Source organism: Gymnoscopelus braueri, assembly GCF_963280865.1.
Source record: "Gymnoscopelus braueri genome assembly, chromosome: 11".
In the NCBI taxonomy this organism is placed as follows: Eukaryota; Metazoa; Chordata; class Actinopteri; order Myctophiformes; family Myctophidae; genus Gymnoscopelus; species Gymnoscopelus braueri.
In genome coordinates, this window is record NC_137613.1 from 36346920 (window position 1) to 36361879 (window position 14960).

The window sequence follows — 14960 nt, forward strand, 5'->3', positions numbered from 1 at the left end:
TAAAGACCACATCCCTCCCTCCCATACTGTAGCTCATATTCTCTGTTTTATGACTGACTGTACAGTATATTCGGAAAAGACTCTGTATTCACACAGTCCTCAAAGAACCAGGGCACAGTTTAAGCATATATTTTTCTTTTAACCAGTTAAGCCCTATATCTGTATAGCATTTTTTGAAAAGTTTTGATTTTTTGGAACATAAAAAAGATTTGATTTGATTCTTAAACAAGACATCAAGGTTAAAAGATAAACTATAATCTTGAAAAATACTAAAGCTTTGTAGCTTCTTTTAAATCAATCTCAAACCATTCAAACTGGCCTCATACCAGAAACAGCTTTTCAAAAATGTTTCCAACACCATGAAATTAACATTTGTGAAACATATAGCTGTTACCATGGCTACGATGCTTACAAGTGTCATGCTGCTTTGAAAAATAGAGTAAAGCCGTTTTAGACTACTAAAGCACACAACTTTGTGAGCTTGTATGTCTGCTATTCTCGGCACGCAACACCGTAGTGCGACCAAGTATAAATTAGGCATAATTATGAGGCGAGTAAGTACTGTAAAAACAAGCTGAGTGCACTTGAATTACCCAAGTGGTAACTGTGGATAAAAGTGGTTTGAAAATCCATCTATTTACTATCATACTTGAGCTGTAACAATAGGAGAAGCTCCTGATAATTGTAATACAGTAGAAAGCATGGAAGCCATGTCAACTGTTGACAGTATAATTAGTACATAAACTAATTAAAACATAAATTGCAGACCCAGTGTGCAAGAACACAGTTGCTCTGTGCTTCATTAATAATAAACCCTAAATACTTTGTTGACCAGGGTACCCCAGGGTTCTATGCTAGGCCCCCTCATTTTTCACTCTACACTAAATCTCTTCACCGAAAATAGTGGATCTACAACCTCACAGCGCATCAAAACGAGCTTATAGATCTGCTACTTTCACAGAATGTTCACCCCAGAATAGGGATGCTAGGGTTCATGTGGTTTAAAAAAGATACACATTTCAACACCATTGTTACAGTATACTACACAGTCAATGTTGTAACCTGCAGGACAATCAAAACACTCTAACAGGCTCACTAACATAATTGCAGGTGGTACAAGTAATTCATTTGATTGATTAGATGATTTAACGGGACCCACATTCTTTTCTTGTTTAAAATGATCATTGACAGCTCCTGTTGTCATTATGACTTTCATTATGTGGAGTTTAAGCCCCATCCCAACTGTTCACCAATAACCCACCTGGTGGGACGGGTACATTCTGTCCTTGTCGTTGCTAAATATAACAATACGTATATTAATGATCATTTTCAAGTCACAATGAAGTGGACTGCAACAAATCTTGTGTCTGACCCTTTTCTTTCCGAGCCATCACTCTAAAGTCTAAGACATTAATAGGGTATAATTTAAACACTTGAGCAATCCGAGAATAGTAGGAAAAATCTGACCCTGAAAACTCAATAGATAAATTGGAGAGAAGAGGAGAGTGGCTGTTGACAACAGAGAACTTAAAAGTGAGAGCCTGATTTTATTGGCATAGTAATATTTATTTTTTTCAATTTAATTTACAGTATACATTTTTCTAGACTGAGCGACAGCCTGAATCAGAGAGCATCAGAAGCCCAGTGACTCTACTGTTATAAAAAAATACGAAGAACGTGGAACATTACCTGGAACTGTGTCATTTTTAGATTGGAGCTAAAAAGCACTATTTTACACTTTGGGCTATTCAAAAATAGCAGATATACAAGCTCATAGCGCGGCACTCGTGTAGATCTGCTATTTTTGAAAAATTGTGAAAATGTGTGCAAATCTTTGAATATATATATATTTAAAGCGAACATTTTTAACTCAAATTGTTGCTTCTGGGGGGTCCCTGGAACAAAATATTTTGATGGGGGTCCGTGGCCAAATACATATAATTTTGGGGGTCCTTGACATGAAAAAGATTGAGCACCACTGACATAGAAACATACGTTTTTCAGAAAACTGTTGAGATTTAGGAGACATGTAGAATCGGCTTCAGGTCTCAATGGGTTAAAACAGGAATTAGACATAAGGACCACGTACTGTAAATAAGGGCATTGATGGTACAGTGTGCTGCTGGTGTCAGGTGGTATATACCTTGTTGAGTTTAAGCTTGCTCTTCCTCTTTCGGCCTTGGAGGTGACCAGAGATGTGGTACAGAACCGTGCTGCCCCGCAACGAGCTGAAAGGAGAACCTGTCTTCACCCTGCCCCTCCGCCGTTCTGAATACACACACACACACACACACACACACACACACACACACACACACACACACACACACACACACACACACACACACACAGGCACACACACAGGCACACGCACACACATACAGTACAGTACATATAATTATGGCACAATTGCCCTACAATACATTATTCCCTAGGATGGCATCAAAAGAATAAATCTGCCATTACATTTCTTCAGGAATATTTAATATACTCCCCCGAAAGGCAAAAAATAAATAAATAAGTCAAAAGAATAGATTGAAAAAGCACAATTTCTTATAAATGCAAAAGAAAATAAAAGAACATGGATTATCATTTTTTTGGGGTTATTGCAAATGTCAAAGAAAATGTGTCTGCATATTATTTATCCATAAATACTGGTTTATAATGTCTCACTGTGTGAACACCTTCCCCAACAATAGAAAATGAACAATTGTCCATCTAATGGGGATGGATATGTTGTTTGGGTATTTCTCATCATGGTGAACTGCTGGAGTCCATTTGTTTGTGCGTGTTAGCGTGCGTGTGTGTGTGCGTGTGTGCGTGTGTGTGTGTGTGTGTGTGTGTGTGTGTGTGTGTGTGTGTGTGTGTGTGTGTGTGTGTGTGTGTGTGTGTGTGTGTGTGTGTGTGTGTTTTCAGTTCATTGGGGTTGATAAAACATAGTGCTGTAGAGTAGTGATGTGTCCAGATAGAGGAGCTGGGTAATGGGAGATGGCACTGTGTTGCTGCTGGGGTGCGGAACTCCATTCTCACTGCAGTGGACCCATAGGAGAGACCTGGCTCCAGGGGGAATATCACAGTGATATTAAAGCTGCAGAATGCGATAACCAGTATTGGGGGAAGCTACCTTGAAAGCATATAGCATTGCAAGCTACCAATTATTTCACACTAAAAAAAGTTGAAACTACGGCAAAGTTACCTCAGGAAGAAATAGAGTTTGGTTAACTAAAGATACTTAGTAAAAAATAGTTTTCCCCAGGTTTACTGATTTTTTGTATTTCTTTTACTGGATATGGATGGAATGGTGGACAGGATTTATGTCACTATTGCCAGGATACGTCATCTTTTTCACTAATCCTGCTTTGTGAAATACAATTTTGACCATCTCACTTCTACCAACTACAGAATGCTACTGTACCAACTCCCCAAATAGGCCTAACTCATGTACAGTATGCCTACAGTACATCAAACAAATATGTTATTCCCTTTGCAAAAACTGGCCCACTTGTTCACAGGTCATATACAGTACATAAACCAAAACAATAAAAGACGAAACTATTCATGGGAAAGCACACAGAATGTCATCTTTGGTTTCGTATGCAATCTCTATATCAGCCATCAACAACCCAGTCCAGGTGTATTGCACCAAGCAGGATTACTCAGGAAGTTCAATTACAGTAGAGAAGTACAATTCTTTTATGGCCCAAAACTACACACAAAAAAGTAATTTATCTACTCATTATCTAATCACTATGCAAATATGAATGTAGTTGAACAACGTGAATTACCTAAATTACTTGTAGTTCACTACTCCCCAACACTGGCAATAACTGCTGAAGAGTGTCCTCCTAAAATGTGTGTGCGCACGCTCAAGCACGTGTTCTTTGCTTAGTCTGCGCGTGTACGCTTGTACTGTATGCGTGCACACTGTACGCATTTGCGTCTCCATATGCCTACCTTTCTGTGTCTCTGTTTCTACGTTCATGCTTGTGTGTATGTGTGTGTGCGCGTGTGTGTGTGCGTACACGCACGCACGAGTGTGTGTGTGTGTGTGTGTGTGTGTGTGTGTATGTATGTGTGTAGTGCAGATGAGGCGAGCAGACAGGACTCATCCATAATGTGGAGGAGCCATGGGGGACATGCCACGGCAGGAGCATACAGAGACAGAGACACTTATTTTTAGATATAATGAATTTCCACCCCCCCAGCCCACCACACCCACACCCCACCCCCCTGCTGTAAAGCCGTAGAGAGAGGTCAGGAGGGGGGAGGAGGAGAGGACGGAGGAGGACGAGGCGGGTGAGGGTAGCTGGGGGAGGAATGGGGCGGGTAGAAAGAAGTGTATAGGTACAGTAGAGCAGGTTGGGGGGAGGGGGGAGGCAGAAGGTGGTGATAGGGAGGAAGGGTACAGAGGAGGGGAGGGGAGGGGAGGGGAGGGGAGAGACGGTAGAAAACAGAGACAGGGCTTCCCTTCTGTACAGCCACTGTACAAACGGAGTGAAGTACAAGGGGAAGCTGACTTTGTGTGTGTGCGTGTGTGTGCGTGTGCGTGTGTGTGTGCGTGTGTGTGTGTGTGTGTGTGTGTGTGTGTGTGTGCATGTGTCCACCAGAATGTGTCTCCGTCTGTCCTTGAGGGGTTTCCCCTCTGTTAATGAAAGCATCCTTTTTTAGGCTACTGCTGCAACAGCACAGCTACATACAGTACACACACATACAGTACTGTACATCCACCTCTGCATTTGCATTACAGTAGCATAAAAAATGCTTAGGGGTTGCCATGCACAGTTCAGACAGCCCCAATCTTGAAGGCTTTCATTTCACTTTGAAGCATGCTGCATCAGCCTTTCACTTTGTATGGAATGTACCTGGTTACGTGAGAGAAAATAACAGGGTTTTCTGTTTGTTGTTCTCCGTTCTTTTTTTCTTCTTTTTTTTTCTACAGTGATGAGGGTAATTAGGCAACGCTTTGAGGGTCAGTGTGACAGAAGAACAATTAGTCTGCTGACTTTACACCAACACACACATACCCCGACCTTCCCTAATGCCTTCCAGGCAAAAGGAAATATCTGTAGCTTAGGTGTAAACTAAAAATAGCTATTTTGTATTCTTTTAGTGTCTGTGCTTGCAGCAACAAAGGTTATAAGAATACTGGAAGGCTAGCCATGTGAGTGCGGAGATAACAGGCTGTTGACTCCACACAGTATCTCTCTCTCTCTCTCGTCTTCTGACAATGTCTACCTGCAAGTAAATCTTCATCGACTCTGCATCAACTGGATTTAACTCTGACTGTAATCACAGCATTACATAATAAGATTGCAGCGTAGAGTGTCAACTGAGACTAAATCTAGTTACAGTTACCATCTCAAGGAGTACACTGAAGGTTTCAGAAGATTTTTTTATCATCTTGAAATGTTTTAACAACAAATGTTCTCTTAAGGAGATTCCTGTCACAAAGTCTTTTCAACTGGGTGTCCGTGGCTAAGTAAGTAAGTAGGTCGTAGAGGCTTATTGTCGGTATCAGGAGTCTATCCCTGTTTCGCAGTGCGCAAGACCTCTGGGAGATGGATTGCTGAGGTGGAGAGCAACACCTACCATCAGCTCCCAGTGCTTACCGCACGATTTGCCACACCCAAGCTGCGCTACAAATTCGCTGAGTTGGTGGTGCCCGGGATCAAACCCGTGACCTTGTAGTCAAGAGGCGAGTGCTCTACCAACTAAGCTACAGTACCCGGACACAGATCCACGGTTAAATAATTATCAATTTGACATGAAAATGTGTTACAATCACATGGTTTAAGGCAGCTATGACTGCAGGCTTTCCCCAAAGCGAGCCCGTTCTGCACCTCAGTGTTCTAGTGCCTGTAGGGTAAGGTGGTGATTGAGTGGGTGTGAGATGTTCTGTTCTATTGAGGCCGCAATGCGTGCAATGACTTTATAATTTTGTTATATGAGGTTGGATGTGGGGAGACCAATTATTCTGGCAGCGTTGTTGGTTATGCGTGTAAGTTTGGCCCAGTTAGAAATGGATAACATGTTAAAGAAGCAGGCGCAAAAGTACAGTGGCATGGAGGAGGATGATGCTCTGGCACAGCAGTAGGATTTTAAGATTCTAAACGCCAGGCCAGGTTCCCAACTACATCTTAGATATCTCTGCTGTTGGGCAAGAAACCAGCAACGTCCAAAATATTAACTTTTCAGGAAATGAAAAATAAACCATGTTTTTAGAACAGCACAATAATGCCTCATCAAAGTTGGTATGCTGACTTCATACATTATCAGATACTTTACCCAAATACAGCTCGAGTGGAGTTGACCATTAATGTGGTCTCCACAAGTCGGAGTTAGGTGGTTTGAACGACAGTTTGAGGAGCCAATGGAGATAGGAGGTTTAGTCAGAAGTGCTTTTCGATACTTTTCATTGGTTCAATATTTAGTCAAACCCACACACAGACGTAAAAGGTGTTCAATAGCACCGGTTTATCAACACAAAATTAAACGTTGGAAAATAGAGATATCTGGTTTCTGCCCGACAGCGACGATATGCTGGTCCCATATGAGCCAGTGTGCAACCTCGGATCCTCAGGTAGGGCTCTCTTGGTTGTTTCCAAGACTCGACTCGCCCTGTTGTCACCATGGGTGATGGTCAGGCTTTTGCGGCCCAGGCCCCTAGGCTCTGGTATGCCCTGCCTGAGGATTTAAGGCTAGTGTCGTCTTTTAAATCACTTCTGAAAACATGTTTTTATTGCCTATTTTATCCACATAATTTCCTTGCACACTTTGTTTGTCTCAATTTGTTTTGATTTTATTATTTATTGTTGTTATATTGCAATTAGAATTTTAATTGACTGTTATTGTTTATCCTCGTGGCTGTATTTTTCTCTTGGAATTGTAAAGCACTTTGCAACCCTGTTTTTGAAAAGCACTTTATAAATTATTATAAGCCTTCCCGGTGGGGGCTCCTCAATGCCCGTTGGGTACAACAGCAGTGTCAACACAAAAATGTGTGTGGAGTGTTAACTGGCATAATGACTAGATTGGGAGAAAAAAGAAGTCAAAATAATTGGCTAATCTAAAAAGAAAAAAGAAAAAAATGTGAAAAAAAAACATCCTGGTAAAAACATACTGGTCAATTAATGGAGTTGGTACAATGTATGTTCAGGAGGAAGACTATGCCTTCAAACAATGAGATTGTTACAGTACTAAACTTGCCCCTCACTCTACTCCCATGATCTATTTCCATTCCTAGCTCACTCTCTAGGTTACAAGCTTGATCGATCACCATGGTAACCGAGCCAACTCCTCCCTCGACTTATCTGCCACGGTAACTGATCATAGCTCCACCCTTGCCACTCACAGTGGCACCGATGCCATGGTAACTAATCGCTCTCCACCCTGAACTCCACCCCTTCTACCAATAAGTGAGGGTATTTAAACCTGCCAGGTCCGCCTGCCATTCGTGCATTGTTCTTCGCACGTAGAAGAACGACTCCCTCAAGCAATCTGCGACTTCAGTCGCACACAAGCCGCTTCCTAACGTGTTTCTCCGCCAAATCGCCGATCGATCATAAAGTAATTATTCATCACGTACCGTGGACCACATCAGCATTCTTCCTCGCTTCGGTGCAACATCAGACAGACGCCACCCACGACGTTCCCGTACTCCAGCGATGCAATCCCCACTATCACCCGTTTCCACGATTCGTCAGCGACCCGGTCCATGCCGTCTCGCGGGCCGCGAGTCACGGCACTTCCCGGTTGTACTTCACAACGCCACCCACCAACGTTGCGGGATACAGACACCACCGCGACCGGAGAATTCATTTTCTCTCCCTGCCGCTTCACCTCTTCAAAACCGGCACAATCCACAGGACCCTCGCTGCGCTTCGGCGACGTCACACTCAGGTCCAGAGTTGCCCTGCGCCGAGCCCGCGCCAAATGATTCTCCCGCTCCACCAACGCAACAACACACAAAAGTTAAGTCTACTCCAACATCCTGACAATACCAAACGTTTCCCCTCCTGCAGGCTTAGTAGCCTACCCATGCAATTCATATTTAACACTTCATACTGCCCTGCGTGTTGCTTGTTTTCACTATGCTGTCTGATCATGCTGATCACCCCTTCTAATCTATTCCATTGTTTCACCCCCCCACTTTATCCATCTACCCATTCATCTTCCATTCCTCCCCACCCCACTTCCATCTACCCTTCCAGCCCCTCTTTTTCCCATCACTTAAACATCCTTCTATTTAGCCTGACATCTCCTACTACTTGCAATAGATTTGCTATACGAAATACTTGCATCAAAAGTCAGTTTGATGTTACCATAACAGCATAACAGCAAGCATTGCTTCAATAATTTGTGCTAATCAAGTTCATACAAAGATAATCACGACCTGTTACTATTAATCATAACAGTAAAACATGTTTACACTTATTCCACTACACTCCTAGTACCTCAGTAGGTCCACCCTCATTTAAGAACTTATTCAGCTTGAATAAAGAATTTGTTTTCCATCGACAAACATTCATACACAACCATTTATTCGTACGATGTTGGAAGGATTGAATTCAATAACAAGCTGATTTATTGTGGCTATGATATGAAGCAATCTGCTATACATTCATTCATTCATTCCTTCCACCAATCCTTCTACCTATCCTCCCATCATACATCCCTCTCCATCTTGTCTCCCCATCATTAACTCATCCTTTCACCCATCCTTCTATCCTCCATTCATTCAGCCCCTCATTCATCCCTACATTTAATCCTAGGGCTGCACAATTAATTCGAATTTGAATCGTAATCACGATTAACTTCCCACAATTAAATTAACATGATTATTGACAATTAAATGTATGACACACTGAGCTTAAAAATGTGTACATGAGCAGGAATGTACTAGGAATTTACGTGAAAGTTGTGTTATGTTTCGTGACAGACCAATAAAACTATTGTCACTAAAATGAATGAATAATCATGATCTCAATATTGTCCTCGACAACTGTTGATCATCATTCTGGCTATAATCGTGCAGCCCTCCCATCCTCCCTCCCATCCATTCTCATGCTAGCATTTAATGCTATACTACTCTACCACTCGGCTTGTAGTCACAGCCACTATTGCTACTCACATTTAGCCATTGCTAATCCGCTATACCTATTAACCGCCTCGGTCCAGCAGACCAGGCCGTTTTTTCACTACTCCATGCATTCCACTCACCCCTGTGCCTGCTCCCTCCCCCCTCCCTTCCCTCCTTTTATCCCCCTTTACCCCATCCCTCCCCCATCTTACCAAACCTCCTGGCAAAGGTTTTCATCCCCGTTGTCGCAGGCTTCACTGTCATCCCACCCCTTGCACAATCATCCAAACTCCCTCTAACCCTGTCTCTCCCCTGCTTCCGTCCCCGAGGCCGCTAGTCAGCCAGTGTTTTGCACCGGGCCGGCTAGCACCTTCACCCCCCACTCGGATGCCCCCCAACGGTCATGGGCATTCGGAGCAACCTCCTCTTTTCTTCCCTCCCACCCCACCCTTGTGTGTCACCCCCCCCCCCCCCTTTTCTCTCTGCAGCCGCTGTACAGATGCCACCGTACGCTCTTGGCCTCGAGCTCTAGCTGCCCTTCTACCCAGCACAGCAGCCACAGCAGTCATCATCCATGGCTTCCACCCCTACCCGGCAACGACGGGACCTTCCACAGCCCCGGGATCGTCACGCAGTAGCGACGTCCATCATGGCTGCCCCAAGAGCATCTGCGCCAATTCAGCACAACTCGGCACTGCCACAGCAGTAACACCACTACGGCTGCCAGAGACCGCCTGCACCAAATCCCCATCAGATGTCTGTCCCTGCAACCGCAGTTCAACTTCAGAGCACACGTTGGCCTACACCAAGTCAACATCCAGCTGGTCCCATGCAGCTTCATCCATCCATCCCTCCCCTCCATCCATCATTCACCCCTCCTCCCACCAATTCATCCCTCCCGCCCTCCCTCGGACCAGCGCCTCTTCCCTCGGCGCCATATGCCTCCTCCCTCGGATTGGCGTTGCGCGCCGCCTCCTCCCCAGACCAGCTCAGCACGCCTCCTCCCGCCGCCCTGCGTCTCCCTCGGACTGGCAAAGCACGCCCTCCTCCTGACGCCATGCGTCTCCCTTCACCTCCTCCCTCGGATCGGCGCTGTGCGCCTCCTCCTCCCTCCACCGGCTCCTTGCGCCTCCTCCTCCTTCGGACCGGCGCCGTGCGCCTCCTCCTCCCTCGGATCGGCACAGCGTGCCTCCCTCCATCCCTCCCACCTCCCCTCCCCTCCCTCCCTCGGATCGGCACAGCATGCCTCCCTCCCTTGGATCGGCATTGCGTGCCTCCCTCGGATCTGCACAGCGTGCCTTCCTCCGCTCGTTCCTCCCTCCATCCCTTCCTCCTCCCGTTCCTTCCTCCCCCGGATCGGCACTGCGTGCCTCCCTCCATTGAATCGGCATTGCGTGCCTGCCTTCCCGCCCCTCGGCACTGCGTGCCTCCCTCCCTCGGATCTGCACAGCTTGTCTCCCTCCCTTCCTCCGCTCGTTCCTCCCTCGGCACTGTGTGCCTCCCCTTCCCTCGGCACAGAGCGCCTCCCTCCATCCCTTCACCCTCTGTTCATTCATCCATCCACAGAGGAGTCAGCTGAAGAGGATGCAAAGATCATTGATTGCTAAAAAAGTAGCCGAAGATGCCATTCGATTACAAGAATCGACTACCCAGTTAAAGCCATTCGATTACACGTACCGTTCGAATCCACCAGACCATTGTCGCGGCTTCTTTTGGGCTCCTATATTGACCAGCCGCTCTGTTCTATACACTCAGACAGCCAACCTAATCTCCAACAAAGATCACCCTTCTCAGTCCTACCACAGTATCCAGCAGAAGGATTGCCCGGATCGTCAACAACAATTCCACCTTCAACCTACCGTTCTGTCCCCATACCTCATCACGCTCTTCCCCTACGTCACTTATCCCTGGTCAACGCCATGACCATAAAACACACCTACATATCAACCCCATAACAAACTCTCCATCGGTGCTCCTCACCCTACCATCCAGCAATACATTCCCGATATCCTCGCTGGTTGGATCAACATACTTCGCAAGTCTTCCAACCAAGCAACCAAGCAGCAACCTAACTTCTGACTGGAGCACCTCACCCCATGTCTAGTGCTAAAACGTAGCATACAACAAAACATCAAACGACTCCCATCTATCTGTTTAAACAACTCCTATCTCAGCCCTTACGAACCCTAGGTCCATCACTTCCATACCAGGCGCTCCTCCCACGCCCTTCCTACTGAACCGTTCAACACAGACACCCGTTCCATCACTACCCGTCACTGGTTCCTCAACCTCATCAGGGCTTCGCCCTTCCTCCCTCCCCAGGGCTACGCACTTCGTCCCTCTCACTCCTACCAAAGCCGGATACCCCGTAGGTAACTTCTCCGGCCATTCATTCTGAATCGGTGCTGCTTCTACTTCATCCAGAAGAGGCACCAACGGGCGTTGGACTTCTCAAGCATACACACGTATTTTAGAACCGATGTACAAGACCATAGGAACGCCCACATATCCATGGTCCAGTAAATGTTCTAATTAATGACTAATTATGCTTTCTCTTTTGGGGTCTCGAGTGATGGTGCGTCCACAGATTACTGCCAAGACGGACGCCTATCTCCTCAGACCCTAAGCCAAATACTCAGGTCTCCACCCCCCCTGGAGCCACATGGTTATGCCTCCCCCCTCAGGGCTTCGTGCGCCCTTCCACTCCTCATCAGGGCTATGCCCTTCCTCCCCCACCAGGGCTATGCCCTTCCTCCCCCACCAGGGCTTCGCCCTTCCCTCCCCCAGGGCCGCGCCCCCACTGGGCCCCGTCCTTCATCCCTCCCCAGGGCTACGACGCCCTCCGTCCCACGCTCCCATTTGCGCCCCTTATCCAGGCTTCACATGCCCCTTCATCCCCACCTCCCCTTCCTCTGTTCTCACTCCCTCCAGCTCACCTCACCCTAGCCATCCTCTCACCATCCTCACACCTTACATCCTTCACTTACCCTCCTCACTAGATAAATCGTACCCCTTGTCTTCACTCCCTCATCCTCACCCCCTTCCTCATCACCTCCCTGTCTACACATCATCTCCTCCTCCATCTCCACTCCTACATCCCCACCCCTAAAGCCTCCCTTCCTTCCCACCTTCCTTCCCTTCCCTTCCTTCCCTCCATCTCCTAAGCCATGCATAACCAATTCCTTTCCTGACAGGTCCATCTCCTTCTTTTCTAAATAAAGAATGTTAAACAATGTTTGGTTTGAAGGCGTGGTCTGTACTCGTGAAATGGAGTTGGTACAATGTATGTTCAGGAGGAAGACTATGCCTTCAAACAATGAGATTGTTACAGTACTAAACTTGCCCCTCACTCTACTCCCATGATCTATTTCCATTCCTAGCTCACTCTCTAGGTTACAAGCTTGATCGATCACCATGGTAACCGAGCCAACTCCTCCCTCGACTTATCTGCCACGGTAACTGATCATAGCTCCACCCTTGCCACTCACAGTGGCACCGATGCCATGGTAACTAATCGCTCTCCACCCTGAACTCCACCCCTTCTACCAATAAGTGAGGGTATTTAAACCTGCCAGGTCCGCCTGCCATTCGTGCATTGTTCTTCGCACCCCTCCCTCCCTACCCTTTCTTCTGTACTCTCCGATCTGTCCTAGTCTTCAGGTTCCAGACGGGGTCTCGAGTGATGGTGCGTCCACAGATTACTGCCAAGACGGACGCCTATCTCCTCAGACCCTAAGCCAAATACTCAGGTCTCCACCCCCCCTGGAGCCACATGGTTATGCCTCCCCCCTCAGGGCTTCGTGCGCCCTTCCACTCCTCATCAGGGCTATGCCCTTCCTCCCCCACCAGGGCTATGCCCTTCCTCCCCCACCAGGGCTTCGCCCTTCCCTCCCCCAGGGCCGCGCCCCCACTGGGCCCCGTCCTTCATCCCTCCCCAGGGCTACGACGCCCTCCGTCCCACGCTCCCATTTGCGCCCCTTATCCAGGCTTCACATGCCCCTTCATCCCCACCTCCCCTTCCTCTGTTCTCACTCCCTCCAGCTCACCTCACCCTAGCCATCCTCTCACCATCCTCACACCTTACATCCTTCACTTACCCTCCTCACTAGATAAATCGTACCCCTTGTCTTCACTCCCTCATCCTCACCCCCTTCCTCATCACCTCCCTGTCTACACATCATCTCCTCCTCCATCTCCACTCCTACATCCCCACCCCTAAAGCCTCCCTTCCTTCCCACCTTCCTTCCCTTCCCTTCCTTCCCTCCATCTCCTAAGCCATGCATAACCAATTCCTTTCCTGACAGGTCCATCTCCTTCTTTTCTAAATAAAGAATGTTAAACAATGTTTGGTTTGAAGGCGTGGTCTGTACTCGTGAAAGCTTGATTTGCGCACCAGTGTCTAACAATGAAAATAGACGATCTACCAGCTCACAATACGTTTGTAGATCTACCTTTTTGGTGTGAGACAGCACCTGCTGCTCTGTGGGGAATTCATACCAAGTATATATCATGCTTTATCATGAAGTTGTGCTATTGTACTGTCCATCACTATCATGATGGTGTTTCGACCTCTCGTTGAGATTACAAATGAAAACTACAGGCAGCTGACTCCCTATTGTGATCTCTTTTACAAAGAGGCCTTGCGGGAATCTATGAAGCAGAAAACAGGCTGTCAAATAGCCAGTGCGCAGCTGCGTGAGGTGCTATAACATAAATGTAAGCACTCTGGTTAAAATAAATTGGAACAAGTAGAAAAAGAAAGGGTGGATGTATGTTCCAAGTTATCTCGGCTGATAGTGTTACCATTTTCATGGTGCTGAAGAAGCTAACCAAAGAAATAAGGACATTTAACAGCTCTTTTGTCTTGCTGTGTATGTTGAACGCAAAAAAATATGAAACGTTGAGTAGGAGTCGTTGCATCCCAGAGACATTTTGTTGGTTGGTTATGGCTGAGGATCACCTAAACACGACCAAAGGCAACATTCTTCACCCTAGTTCCTGAGCATACATATTTACTTTTCTTTTAAAGCTTAATTTATATGAGGGTGCCACTTGCCAAAAAGAAGTGATCTACAATCTTTTGGCAAGCATTTGTTGTTTTGGCAGACTAATACAGAGTATTAATTAGGCTTAACACACTGTTTCTTTACAGACTTTACACACACACACACACACACACACACACACACACACACACACACACACACACACACACACACACACACACACACACACACACACACACACACACACACACACACATTTTGACAGTAGAGGGCACTGACCTTCTCTCTTCTCCTCTGGGAAGGCTTTGGCTTTAGTATCTGTGATGTCCTTAAAGGAAGCCAGGAACAGCACCACATCTCCTTTCTCATTCTTAATGGGGACGATATCCAGCAAGCACCAAAACAGTACCGCTAGAAGGGCACACACGCACACACGCACACACACACACACACACACAGAATCGGCCATTTATTTTACTTAGATAAGTAACAAATGCCTTGTAAGGCCAAGTGCACGTAGATATCAACACACATAATGAAGTATGTGAAGTACTACAAATTAAAAATAAATACATTTATATACTGTACATTATATAATAATACTGGTCAAAAGCTACAATGTTTCCTGGTTTTATTTAGATTTATGCAGTTTAATGTCTCAATGTCCTGTCAGTTAAACCATAGTAATACTTTTTTTAATATAAAATATAATGTGCAGATATAACACTGCTAGGTTGTGTTGAACAGTGATGAATTGTCCAGTTCATCCTAAACCATTGGGTTTAAATCCGGAGACTGTGTTAACCATTCCATGATTTCAAGCCTACCACACTTTCATTTCATTTATTAGTTTATTTGTATCTGTATATGTTCTT

General features: G+C 46.0%; 1 protein-coding gene across 1 annotated transcript in view; it reads right to left on the reverse strand.

Annotated features, from left to right (window-relative positions):
* Positions 1-14960, reverse strand: part of kcnh8 (potassium voltage-gated channel, subfamily H (eag-related), member 8) — a gene marked incomplete at its 3' end in the record, with an annotated part of 89885 nt that overhangs the window by 44529 nt on the left and 30396 nt on the right. Inside the window, 2 exon segments of the mRNA XM_080442658.1 lie at positions 2144-2268; positions 14365-14496. Of these exon segments, the coding sequence (XP_080298784.1) occupies positions 2144-2268; positions 14365-14496 (257 nt within the window).